The following is a 14,565-nucleotide window of genomic DNA, read 5'->3' as shown; positions in this document are numbered from 1 at the left end:
CAGTATACTTAGATGTCATCCTTGCCACCCTGACTAGTTGTTCTTTTATAATATTTAATAATATTTCTTTTTTGGCGTGGTGAATGATCACTCAAGTAGTGTAGGTAGATCTTGAGTATAAAGTTCCTAGCATCAAAATCCTTTTGAATACTAACATCCAAAGATTGATAGATTCAATACCAAAATTGCTAGATGTTTCCCACTATGGTTTTATCATGTCACTAAATCAGAATTTCCTTTTACTGGGTTAATTGAACAACTCACATTGGGCAATTAGACAGGCAGATGGGAATTCTTTGAATTCTAGGGTTAAATAATTTGCACATGCATCCAAGATGTCACTGCCATGGGAAAACTCCACTGAAGCAATGTTCAGTGACCTTGCCATTGGGCACAGTGCCAACAATGGGGCTAGGTAGGTTTTTTTCCCACCAAAGTTGTTGCATATTAAAAAAAATAGTAATACTTGAAGCAAAACATAGTTTATATATTTTCTGAAGTGTACGTTCAACAATTTTTATTTCTTATTTCAGTGTACTATCCTTTAGTTGAACAAAATGTTTAGTATTTGTCCTAGGACCATTTTCCACAAACCAGCAAATGTTTTTCTTTCCCTGCTTTATTAAAAGTTCATCCGAATGGGCAAAAATGAATTCACCTTCTAATTCTGGTCATCTGTGTGAGAAATAATTTGACGACTTTGTGTTATAGGACAATTAACCAAATTGACACAACCCTTTACAATTTTTATAGGAGAACATTTTACTTATTTGGGCGATTATTTGGCTGAAACTGCATACATATTTTCTTTTCTAGTTGTACATCTAACTGGATGACTCCCGTATGTGTGTATATGTTTGATATTTAGGCAACAGTGATTAAAGCATATCTTTGACAACATCGATCATTATAATTATTTATTTATGCTCAAAAACAGGTATTAAATGACTTATGATGCAACAACACAGATGTAACACAGGGGCATCAGTTCCTATCTCTATAAGCAAAAAAAAATATGGATCAACCCAGAATATCAGCTGCTAATGTAAATTTTGATGTTGTCTTCAATTGTTAGACTGTAAGTCTACTCTCTCTCATACTACATTAAAATTTAAATAGCCTTCTTAAGCAATATTACAAATCAGATAAACTTAAACGTTTCCTGAATGTAAAAGCCAAAACCCATCAGTAAATGAATGCAGTGGTTACAAATTTCAGATCAATGAGTCAATAACATGGACGTTAAGGCCCTAGTCAGGAGCTTTCCATACTTGTAACTATCTATAAAAGATACCTAATTTTCTTAATTGCAGGCTGATTTTTGTGGGTGACATTAATAAAATCTCCCACGTTGCTACAATGAATAGTTGAGGCTAAGTGTACTGTGTAATGATGAGAAACAATTCAAATAAATATTGAAACTAAAGTCCAGTAGCTTGTGTGCCATATAAGTTGTTTGCATGACAGAAAGTTATTTTGTTGATTTCTATTTGTTTAAATTTAGTTTAATTGGAACCAAAACACATGCATCAGATTTCAGTGAATACTGCTTTTTTTAAATATGTTTAGTAATGTTTCCACATTCAGTGGTCTGTTTTTGTGGTATTCTGGGACTATGTCTTCTAGGACTGCTATACAGTTTGTGGAGGTCAAACACAGGGGATATTGTCATGTTTTTGTGCAATTGTGAATGAAAGCTGTGGGTGCAACAACACTTTTATGTTCTTCTGGTGTTTGCCATTTCTTCATGACTATATAACTGGAGTCAGTACATTTAAGGAAGGGGTGCTAGGATACAGGATAAGAACTAGGTTAACTGTTCCTGTGAGCCATTTTAATCCAAACCAAACCAGTTTCTGTCCAAAATGAGAATCAAATCCAGTACCTGTGGCTGTGACATCTTAACCATTATGCCAACCCCCAACACCTAAGTACACATTTGCTATCTACACAAATACTTCTACATTTTCTTTTGTGTGTAGTTTTTTAAATTCAGATATAGGAGATCATCTTTGACATGTTCATCATTTCACAACGTGTCTGCACTTAGCATCCTATATGTCTAACTGGAGTCATTAACAAAACCTGAAAGCAAAGCTGAGCCAGTGTTGTGACTCTTCTCTGGCTGAGAACTGTATGATGAGACATCCAGTGCAGAGGAAGATTTCACGTGCAAAAATATGCATATACGCTACCATGGCACTATCACTGCAGCAGCATAGTTTTGTACAAAAGTTATAGTTCAGTTGTTGTTGTTGTCTTTTCCTGGTTAGGGGTCGCCACAGCTGAACTCCAGTCCGCTAATGATTGGCAGTAGATTTTTGACGAACACCAAGGTGCCAGCTGGACGTTCAACTCTCAACAAAGGCACGCCCATTTACGCATGTCTTTTGAATGCCCACCCGACCATGGGGAGGACATGCAGACTCCACACAGAAGGCACTCCCTGCACTCCAGCTGAGAATCAAACAGGAGATCCTCTTGCTGTGAGGCAACAACGCTACCGCTGAACCACTGTGGATGTATTTGTTTTAAATGAAAATCCCAGAACAAGGCTCATACAGAGTTTAACTACTGGCAGACCATCAAACTGTTGTCACTGGAGTGTCAGACTGGTGGGAAATGAATCTCTGTCCCACAGAAGCTGCATTAAGCTGCCTTGCAGAATAGCAGAGCTAAATGAATTCCTAAATGAATTACTCACAAGTGCATCCTTTGGACGCTTCCTTTTGAATAATTGTTAGTGATTTAACAGGGTCCAGGCAAGTTTACAATAGCTAACTCTGAAATGTTTTTTGATTTTTCTAAATCTCACTACTGCTCTGTTACTACTTTGCATGTCTCATGCAAACACCACCATATGTTTTGTCTTCATATATCTATATTTAAAAATATTATTTTCTTTTTCTTTGCAAACACTATATCTGAAATTTTCCCCAGTCCATCCTTCTCCTGGTAATACTTTCCCTTCTTTAACTACTTTTTAAAAAACGTAAATGCATTTTAAAAAGGTAAGAAAGGCCATTTTTCAGCATGTCATATCCCTTCCTCCCCACTCCATTTCTTGGTCCTAATATATCCTGCCCTTCCATTAATGTGATACATGGAATTCCTTTTTCAAACCTCTCCTTTGATATGCAGTTTTAATCATCAATCTTGCTTTTGTAATTCTCTACCCCCTTTCTTCTTCTTGTTTTCCATATAATGTCCTCTTTTAATAATTCAGTTGTTAGCATCTTACACATGTATCACAGTTTCTCACTTTCTGTCAACATTAACAATATTGTTTTCTTTCCAAACTTTCATATTCTGTCCAAAAGTCTGCTGTATTAGCCATCCAAAATTATTTTTGAGTCACACTGACTGAGAGTCCCTCTTCCCCTATAATCCTTTTAGTGTATGTCCCTTAATTTGTCTAAGGAAGAACTTTCTGTTTTATATTTCATATTTTTGCTGTTTTTTTTTCCATAAGATTAGTTACAGAAACAGTTTTGGACTGCATACAACCTAACACTTGGCATTTGATATCATGCCACTCCCTGCCACAATATTTATTTGACTGACCCTCCTGATGTCTGTTAAGCATATAGTCCCATTTGAATTCCAGATGTACTGTTGTGGCCTCTTACAATGCTGTCACTTTCTAGCCAATAGTGGGTTGACAAATTAACAACATAGTCTGTATGGGGATCAGCATCTGCTTACACTCCTGAAACCATTTAACTTTAGATAACCTTCGTAAAGGTTGAATCCTCACCCCCACAGCACTTGAGAAGAAAATCCCTGCAGTTTCAAAGTGGCCTGTTGAATAACCTGCATCTTTTTCTTTCCCATAGTTGTCAAGTTCTCCCCTCCAACTCCCAGTACATAACCAGATAGGTAATATAACTATTTTCTAAAATGTAGCTCTTTTATTAGTAAAGGTTTTGTAAAAGGGGCACATCTCTCTTCTTTATTACTACAATTATGATAGCTCCATCTTTCTTAGAACTCAGATACTCTACAATGTAAGAATCACGTAAGTTACTTTTACTTTATCGTCTGCCCCGATTCACTGGAAGCACTAACCATGTGGTCCTCAGTGCTCTATGTATGTTTGTACATATGTATGTCTGTATGCATGTACAAGTTACTAATCTGAACATCTGAAATAGTTCTAATTTTAAGAATAAGAATAGAGGATACAAAAGGGTAAGCTGAGAAGTCATGCTGCACGTAAAAAAAAAAAACACTAATTTTTTTTCCTGTTCTATAGGAAGGGCAGCTTGGTACCCTTTTTCTCACTGTCACTACAAGTTCCAATATCACAACAGAAGAAAGTGAATGCTCAAATCATCACCATGTTTCTCCAAGGGGTATTAAGTAAAAATGGAACGCAGAAAGTTGCACACGTTGGACGTTATGATGTTGATCCCCAGTCAGTTGTGTTTAATGGTCAGTATCAAATCATCAAGCTTAGGGCTATTTACCTATCTACTCATATACATGTAAACAAATGTGTTTGAACTGTTATTTTATCATTTTATTTACTCATGCCTTCATTCATTTGTTTATTCATTGTTATTAATGGGACAGTTGTACTGGTCCAAGGACCTTCTTCAGGAGTGATTTGGGTACAACAGCCAAAGATTAGAAATGTTTGAAGTAAACAAGCCAAACAGTACACAGTGTTCCACGGAGATGAAAACATTGGGTAAGTACAGTGTTACGCAGATATACATAAACTCAAAAAGTGCATTGCTGACAGAGAGGTCAATAAACTGTTATGCAGTGTAATAAAAACTAGTCTCTACAAACCAATATATACATGTACCATTCATAATACAATATAGGAAGGAAAGACTACTGACAGCAATTATGAAGGGAATAATGTTTATAATTTATGAGAAAGGAAGAGTATATTTATATAGAAATCTTAGGGGTCTACTTTAATTAAATGAAAGTGCAATCCGTCGAATATGAATCCGTCGACACGTAAACAGTGAAACGTGGAAACGTCAAACGCACTAAATAGCGAAATCGGAAATGTCGAATTGTCATAGTTGGCCCATCTGCAGTATAGCTCCATAAGGTAAGTGTGTGATAGTTACAGACCTTAGGGTTAGGGTGCGGGGTAAGGTAAGTGCATAGATAGGTAATGCATGTAAGGTTTAGTGTAGGGTTTTGTTAAGTGTATGTGTGTGTGGAATATTTACTTTGTGTGGGTATAGTTCTGTAGGGTAAGTGTGCAGTAGTTACGGACCTTAGGGCTAGGGAGGGATTAAGGGTAGTGCATAGATAGTTGTGTATGTGGGGTTTAGTGTAGGGTTATAAGTGGGGTTTTGGTGCTTTAATTTAGGGTTAGTAGTAGGGTTTTGGTTAGTGTATGTATGTGTTTTTTGTTGTTGTATTTGCGTAGGTAGTATGTTACGGGTGGTGGGGTTGGCCGACTATTTCGGTTTCACTGTTTAAATTTTGCGGTTTTACGTGTTCGACATTGTTGCATTTTGCTGTTTATGTGTCGACATTTTCGTATTCGATGGATTGCGCTTTCATTTAATTAAAGTAGACCCAAATCTTAGGATAAGAAGAAAACTAATAAAAGTTAAATTTTGTGAGAACAAAAAACTATTGACAAATTTATATATGATTTGTTCAGGTGTCCAAGTCCAGTTTGGCTGAAGGTGAAGTTAATCTTAATTATGTACTAGAAAGGACATAGCAGCTGTATTAACTTTTCCCATTAAAGCAACTGCAGTAATCGTGTTCTTAAGACTGATTATCATCTTTTCTTTCTCTCTGTCTCTCTCTTTCTCTCTCATGATTTAAGGTTTTATTACTTATCTCTGGGGGGAAAATGTTCCAGTTAGCTGGTACAATTTTGATAAAATATTTTTTCTCCAATGACTATATAGGACTAAAACATTTAAAGGTTGATTGAGTTGTCTCATTTAGAGGAGCAGTTATACAGGGACATTTTTATGATAAGCCAATTTCTAAGTGTAGGGCAATAATTGTTGTGTAGTTATCTGTAGGTGGTGGCTGAAAGGAAAAGAGAAAAACAAGTACCAGAAACCACTTGTTTCTTAATAGGGTAGTGCGGAAATGCTCAGTTCTGAGACTAAACTGAAGAATCTACAAATATTGATAATATCTGAACTAAGTTTAATGAGATGGTGGGGAGAGCTTATTCCATTCTGTAGATAATAATGTTTATTGCCAAGGCTCTGGGTGATAAGGTGATGAGAGACAGTATAACATGTATTAAGCTGTTTGCTGACTTGTGTCTTTGCATTTCCCCAATAAGTAATGTTGCTTTATATAGGTATAAATGAAAGCTAATTGTTAGTTAGTTCAATAAAAGGTATGATTTTCAAATAGTCCATTGATCCATACAGGCTGCAACAAACTTCAGTTTATGTCTACGGCCAGATGAAATAGGCTAAGAACCATTTTTAGACCCTTTCACCACCTCCACATTCATACAGCAAACCCTTCTCAGTAAAACATTTTCTGTTATAAATGAGCGTACCTCTTCCACATTTACAGTACACTTACCTACTGCATTAGCCCAGGGCTGCCCAAACTCCAATCTATGCTATATGATTAACACATCAATCTGACAAATCACTGGTTTGTTACTTCTCTCAGTGGCATGTCATCATCATTTCATTGCATTTGTGCTGTGTACATTCTGTAATCATTTAGATTCTACATGCATAGAAGTCAAAGATCTGAGTGTCAGGCTGTGAGACTGAAGAACTGCAGGCCTAACAGCATACTAATTAATTTTCTGTCTTCATTGGATCTTTATAATTTACAAATTGATTTGTGTACTACCAACAATCATGTCACAGTAGCTGATATGAGACTAGGCTGGGAACATTTTTTTCATTGCATTTTGGTTTTATTTGTTAATGGGATATGGAGACTGGCTAGTGCCCAATGGCACAGGATTTATTATACAAGAGTTTAATGATTTAAAATATAAAATATAGATCAAAAACTGACACTTTCTGGCATACTTATCTTATTCAATTGGAGTTCTCTACAAAAAAAGATAAACATTTCACTTCAACGTGAGTATGACACATACTGTAGATCGAAATCACAGTTCCAATCAGAAAATTATCCTTTTTATCCAAATAACATTTTTTTTGTTTTACAAACAAAATACACTGCAAGACATTGCACAAAAGTAGCATTGAAACAAAAAGTTATATTGTATATTTAGCAGTCAAACAGCACAGAAGAACAATTGGAGTTTAACAATACATGAACTTGCTTTCACAGTAATTGTTTTCTTATTATTTTCCAAAAATCCAAAAATTAAACATTATATTACCAGATGTGTGTGTGTGTGTGTGTGTGTGTGTGTGTGTGTGTGTGTGTGTGTGTGTGTGTGTGTGTGTGTGTGTGTGTGTGTGTGCGTGTGTGTGTCTCTGTCTGGGGGAGTATTTTATATATACATACATATATATATATATATATATATATATATATATATATATATATACATACATATATATATATATATATATATATATATATATATATATATATATATATAAAATAGCTATATATATATGTGTGTGTGTGTGTGTGTGTGTGTGTGTGTGTGTGTGTGTATATGTGTGTGTGTGTTTTTGTCTGTGTGTGTGTGTGTGTGTGTGTGTGTGTGTGTGTGTGTGTGTGTGTGTGTGTCTCTGTCGGGGGGGGGTATTTTATATATTCATATATATATATATATATATATATATATATATATATATATATATATAAAATAGCTATATATGTGTGTGTGTGTGTGTGTGTGTGTGTGTGTGTGTGTGTGTGTGTGTGTGTGTGTGTGTGTGTGTGTGTGCGTGCATATATAAAATGTATATTATATAGCGATATATAAAATGTGTTTTATATATATATATATATATATATATATATATATATATATATATATATATATATATATATATATATAAAATACGTATCAATACATATCACATATGTACATAGAGAATGTTTGCATGTAACATGCAGTGTCTATTTAAAGCTAGAATTACTGTAAAATTGTATGTTTGCTATGCACATTCATGAAGAGATTTAAATTTCAATTATAAGTTATCTTTTAACATTTTCATGACATTACTTAAATTATTGCTAAGAATTGCTTCAAACTGTCCTTAATTTGTTTCTACCATTTAAATACAATCTGATAACTTTCTTGGGTGGCGTAAGCCTGGGAACCTTGTTGGCTAGGCTTACGTAGGCCCTTGGGCCGATAGCCTATTACCTACCTATGAACCTATGAACCTATGATGTGAATAAATAAATGTTATCTTCTTTAATTATTCCCATATCTTCATAACATAGTGAGCATATTGTAATTGAGGATCCAAGGAATATTTTTACCAGAAAACTTGCTCTACTAATCATTTTAGTGTAATTTACCTTACTAGCTATTATAGGACGTAATCAAATCATGAAGTAATCTGCTTCTGATTTGCCAAATATGAAAAGTTAGTTTGGTTCCATTGCTTTTTTGACCACTAAGACTTGTACCATCCCTTAAATATAGTAAAGTCTAGTTTGGTAAAAACAAACCCCTGTTTTATCTGCTTCCATTTCTTCTCAAACCATTCACCTTTTCTTTTAACAACACTTTGCTATACCAGTAATCAAAAGAGTTTGCTGAGAATAGGGATAATTTTACTCAGCAGTTAGTTATAACATTCTGATAATGAGGGGGCTATGCCATTACCTTACATAATAAAGCTCATCTTACCATCTTAGTGTATTTGAAAATACACCATTCACATCATGACATAACAGACACTTTAAAAAATATATTCATAGTTGCAAATACAGATTTTATTCAGCATTCATTCTCTGTAATCATTGGATCCAGTTTCACTCAATTATTTAGGGTCCATGGTTTTAAATCAACACAATTTTGTTGACTCCTGACTCACCAAGTAAAATTAATTGAGTATTACAATACTCAAAAAAGCGCTAATAAAAGTATTTTTTGTAAGGAGCAAAACACCCTACACACGACATATGCAATATCTCTTTATACACTAATTGTGAACTGGTTACATTTTGGGGATAAGTGAACACTTCCTTAACTCACATACTTCAGTGATCTCATACATCAGATTGGCAATTTGTCTGATGAGGTAGAAGTTAGATAGCTGAAATGTATTAAATGTGCATCAATAAGAAATTCATAATTGTAAACCCATGCTGCTACCTTATTACATGTTAAAATATTCTTATTGCCTGGTATGTTTGCCATCAATAACTTAAAACATTCTTCCAGGAAAATTGCTATCATTATTTGTAGCGTTTTCCTGTGAGCCCTTACAGCGTTGCACATGCCTTCTCTTACCCCTACTGGGTTCACCTCACTATTATTTTTCTATTACAGTTTTCCACTTCACAATTCCACTTCTCAGGCATTTCAGTATATACTACGTAGAGCTTGGTGCTCTACATTTGTCATATATATTTTAGAATGTTTTAATCAACCATAGCAGTGACCACAGCCTCAGATTTCACTTTGTAAAATTGTTTCCCATTCAGATTTAATTATATATTGCTGGCACAGCTGCTTCAAGAAGGCTAACCCTAGTATAAGCCTTTTTTCTATAGTAATTTTGGTACACTCATAATTTAAACTGCAGCAGTTTGTGCACTCACAGTAAGGTATTTCATGTGTTTACATCCAGATACTCTAACAAAAGGGATAATATTCAGATCATCTGGGGATTTGCAAGATATCAGAAGTTTAATTGCCCGGGTTCTATACTGTTCTACTCTATACAGTGGGTTTCTGAGTAATCTGACCTAAATGGATACAACATATGTTGTAAAAATCATTAAAGTTGCTCTGTACCAGAACCAAGAACACTTTGGATATACTTTAATTTTAAAAAGAGTTAAGCAATTTCAAAGCAGAATTAAATTGGGCACAAACATTGGGGAGTAATTAGTAGTGTGCCTAATCACTGGTGTCCAGTCTGAGAAACAACCACCAGTTAAAGTGAATTAGGATGACTATTTTGACTGAACTTTTAGACGTAGGCTGCAGTGGTCCAGTGGTTAGCATTCAAGCCTCATAGCAAGAGACTCTCTGGTTCAATTCTCGACTCGAGCGTCTTCTGTGCAGAGTCTGCATTTCCTCCCCATAGTCAAGTGAACTTTAAAGACATGCAAATAGGTGTGTGTGAGTGGATGTGCCTTCCTTGAAGGTTGGGTGCCGGACTGGCAACTCAACCCCATAAAAATCCACTGCCAATCATAAGTGGACCAGTGATCTGCTGTGGCGACCCCTAACCAGAAAAAGCAGAAATACATTACTTTTTATTTTGACTGAAATTTTATGTACATGCATTTTCTTAAAATAATGGATTTCTTATAAAGAGAAGTACTGGAGATATATAACAAACAAAAAAGCTGTGAATTATGTGATTTCATATCCTAACTACAGGGTGACCATGCTGTTTGTGACCACAGAAAAATCAAAGCAAAGCCTCCAACATACAGGAAGTAGAAAGAAATAAATACCAAGTAATTAACTGATCATTAGCTGGGCTGGTGCTTAACTCTAGTATATGAGAACTTTAAGCAATGTTATTGATTGATCAGTGCACTGCTGCCATTTTGGGAAAAGTAATAGCTACAGTGGTGAACTGTTCTTAGGTGTTAAATATATAACAATGATTCTCAAGTAACATTATTCATTCCTTTCTAAAACTAAAACCCGTGACAAAAATCAAAAATGTTACTTTCTGATTAACTATTTAATGGTAAAAAATGGTGACTGCAATTACTGAGATGTGAAAAAGTAAAGGGAGATAATCTCTTAGAGCTCCCCTTTTTACTTCAGATGATAAATTATCTTAAAATGCTCCTATTTTCAAAACGGCTTCCTGATCAGTGTACAATGAAGGGAAAAAAATTATTTATTTCTTAATGATGACAGTGCTTCTTATTTGGAGATGTAACCTTCCAGCATGCCACAAAGCAGCTCTGCAGCACCAAAAAGCTCCATCTTTTACCAAAAGAATGATCACACCGGATTGCCTCTGACCCGAAAAGGGAAACAGGCTTTCTTTACCCTACAATATGTGAACTTCAAAATAGTATAGAGGAAGTTAAAAAAAGCTATATCAGACATGGAAAATCAAATAAAGGAGTATGAGCATAAACTTCCACCAGATCATTACAACGTCATACTGTCTAAGGTGAACACTGGTCTTACTTAAAGCAGACAGCTTATTGATAATAATCATAACAATAATAATCATAACAATAACAATAGGCCTAGGTGAAGAATACACATAAGGTAATCTATGCAGGACATCTTTATGCAGATAATGGGCCCTGCTTTAGCATTACCAGTTCACATACTTGATAGCATGTACAGAACACTTAATCCACCCTTTAAATGGCCTACTTACTCAAGCAGATTTGTAGAGCTACTGAGTGCAGCAGGTGGAAATAAGGTCCAGTTTTCAGCCAACACAATTGTAACATTATCATAGAATGGCTTTTAACTGAAAACTGGAGTAGATTTACCTCACACATGTAGAATGGAGTGATACAAAATGTCCCCAGAAATTTAAAAATGTATTTATATATTATTGTTTTGTCTTTGTAGACAAGGAAAGTCCAAATGGGCAGAATCCCATTTTCAGCGAAGGCCTTGGGATAAAAGCTCCTTGGTAAAAATCACTTATATTACATAAAAGTAGACAGATTTTTACATGTGCAGTACATTTTACATAGACTGTGTACATATTTGCATAAAAATAGAGAGAGAACATGTACTGAAAACTGAAAAGAAATTTATACACACAGGATAAACATTACTAGATAATGAAATAAAAAGAGAAACAGCTAGAGGTAGTAGTGATTTGAATTAGCGTTACATACGAAAGAAAAATGAGGAGGTTGAAATGACATGAAAGACAGACAGCAAATAATTACTGATTAGAAAGTGGAGAAGATGGTGAGAAAGTGACAGTTTGAGCATTAGTGAAGTTTTCTGATATAAGAGTAAGGAGCATAGAAAGCAGAGAAATGCTTGTTTCTTGGTTAAGAGCGTTGTGGGGGGAAGACAACCAGGTGAGCAGAGAAAGAAGAGCCAGGTTTGATTTGGGTGCTATTTAAGCAAGATTTTGATTCGGTTAACCGTATCTGTCATTTTTAAGTGTGCATGGATTTATTGCAGAATTCTGACACATTGGCAGAACAGAGAGTCTCCAGCAGTGTTGAATGATGTGCAGATTCATAACAGGATTTTGTTGATACAGCAAAGGTCTCTAGTGGGAGAATAATACAGTAGAGTGTTCTGTAATGCTGGGCATTTATTGGGACAATGTAGGAGGTTGTGGAAAGTAATTAGGTTTGTGTAGGTTAGCTGGTGTGGGAGCTCAAGCTAGTCTAATTGTTTTCGTACAAAACAGTAATATGTTTTTCTAAGTGAAGTTGGTTGCAAATTTGCAACTTTGCAGTAGCAAGAGACCATTTTAGTTTTGTAGGTAGTGTTGATATCTGTTGGAATGGAGGAAGCATATAATAGTAAAGGAAGGAGGCAGGTTGATGCTAAAGTAATCCTACAGTATCATTTAGATACTGATTAACCCCACAGAGGGGGCAAACTTTTTGTTAATGGAATGAAGTACACAATGATCAAACTTGAGGTTGCCATTGATTATGATTCTATGAGGTCCAGTTTTGTTGTTTCTTTTTTGAGTGATTTTGGGAGGTAATATGAAATGTGTGTTTTGGATTAAATAGTTTTTGAAGTGAATAACCTAAGTTATTTTTGTGGGGGGGGGGGGGTGGATTAAGAAGTAAATTAGAATTTTTAAACCAGGATTCCATGGTAGTGAAGGAGCATTGGGTGATCTGTAATTTTGCTATGAATGAGGCAGTGTAAACATTGGCTGAGTCATCACTATATTGTACAGACGTGGCAAGTTTAGTAGCACTATGAAGTTTATTTCAGAAAATGTACCAAGTATTGGCCCTTCAGTAACATCAAGAGAGAGACACTGGTACAAATGGTGAGAGATTTTACTGCCATTTAACTGCCTGCCGGTGACTGGATAGGTAGCTGCGGAACCAGGAGATGGAGGAAGAAGTGAGAACTATGGTAACAAGGTCAGAAAGAAGCTTTTGGTGGGATACAGTATCAAATACTCTGAACAGATCAAGGAAACTAGAGGAAACTAGGTTGCCATTGTTCCTGTTTTGGCTGCCTACATTGGTAATGTCAAAAGGAGAAGTATTGCTATGGTTGGGCCTAAACCAGTGACGATCTTAAAGAGGAGGTTATGATTAGTTCTGTGTAGCAGCAGATGTGTACAGATACTTTTCTCAAGAATGTTTTAGAGAGGTGATAAGATTGCAATGGGTATATAATTCATTACTTCAGCTGAAGTATCTCCAGTATTATGAAGTATTATGAAGGATTTTTGTTTCCATATGGAGGAGGCACTGGTTTCTGTTTTTGAATGACTGATCAGAATAGAGACATGGAAATCTGTTGCTTATGCAGCAGTTTTTAGATATTCAGTGGGAAGGTTGTCAGCAGCTAGGATTGTTGGTTTTAATTTATTAGTAATTTTCTAATAGCTGATGTTGAGACAGGGTGAAAGATAAATGACTGTATGTGGTTTTCAAAAAATGGAGAAGTTGGGGAGGAAGAGGGTCCAGTCATCAATCAGAAAAAGAACTGTCTGGATAACATGAGTGTTGTATTGAGTGGAGATAGGATCACTATTGTTAGAAGTAATAGGACAGGGTTTGGTGATATGGCCAAGCAGAAATAGTTTCTTTAGGGATGACCAGAATAGCTTCAGAATTTTCTGGTACTGATACTGGAGTTTGTTGTAGTATGTAAACATGGAACTTAGAGAGATTTCTGGGATGTGTAAATTTTTGGTAGGTATACTTTGTTTTATGTTTTGTACTATTCCTTTTAGGCTTTGTCTTTTTTTGCAGCATGAGGTGTTTTTTTCTCTTTTGTTAGTGTTGATGTATTATATTTTACAGTTTTTCTCCTAAATAGTAGTAATTCATTTAGAATCTTCAGGAAGGTGTAGTTAAAATGAGTAATTACTTAATCTAGGGGCATGGGACTTAGAAAATCCTGTTACAGAGGACTAGAGTTGAAATACATGGTTCTTTGGGGTCTACTACTAATGCCCGAAACGACGATTCCCCGATGGAAAACTCACCGACCCAGATGACCGACAGGTAAGTGTACCGACAGGGTGATTTGCCGACAGCGGAAAGACCGACAAGGGAATGTGCGATCGCGACGCGGTAAGTGTGCGATGGTGACGGAGTTAGGAGCGGTCAGGTAAGTGCTCGAGATTGTGGGATGTCGGGTTAGGCTGTGGGAAAGGTGAGTGTGTGTTCGTGTCGGAGGTATGGTTCGGGTAAGGTAAGTGTGTGCTAGTGAGGGACTGTAGTTTAGGGACGGGTTAAGTGAGTTAGGGTTAGGGTGCAGGTAGGTGATGTGTGCGTTAGTGTCGGAGCTTGGGCTAGGGGTGGGTTAAGTGAGTTAGGGTT

At 35.8% G+C, this 14,565-nt stretch overlaps 1 protein-coding gene across 3 annotated transcripts in view; it reads left to right on the top strand.

Moving 5' to 3' along the window:
* Window positions 1-14,565, top strand: part of TMPRSS6 (transmembrane serine protease 6) — a 1,200,807-nt gene that overhangs the window by 464,342 nt on the left and 721,900 nt on the right. For all 3 annotated transcript variants that reach the window (XM_044068021.1, XM_044068020.1, XM_044068019.1), the window contains one exon: window positions 4,256-4,434. In XM_044068021.1, coding sequence (XP_043923956.1) covers window positions 4,256-4,434 — 179 coding nt within the window. The remainder of the gene's footprint in view (window positions 1-4,255; window positions 4,435-14,565) is intronic.

This window comes from Protopterus annectens, chromosome 1.part0 (assembly GCF_019279795.1).
Source record: "Protopterus annectens isolate FY-2018-M chromosome 1.part0, PAN1.0, whole genome shotgun sequence".
NCBI classification, from domain to species: domain Eukaryota; kingdom Metazoa; phylum Chordata; order Ceratodontiformes; family Protopteridae; genus Protopterus; species Protopterus annectens.
Note: the sequence above shows the minus strand (reverse complement) of the source record. Positions and strands in the feature narration are given on the sequence as shown.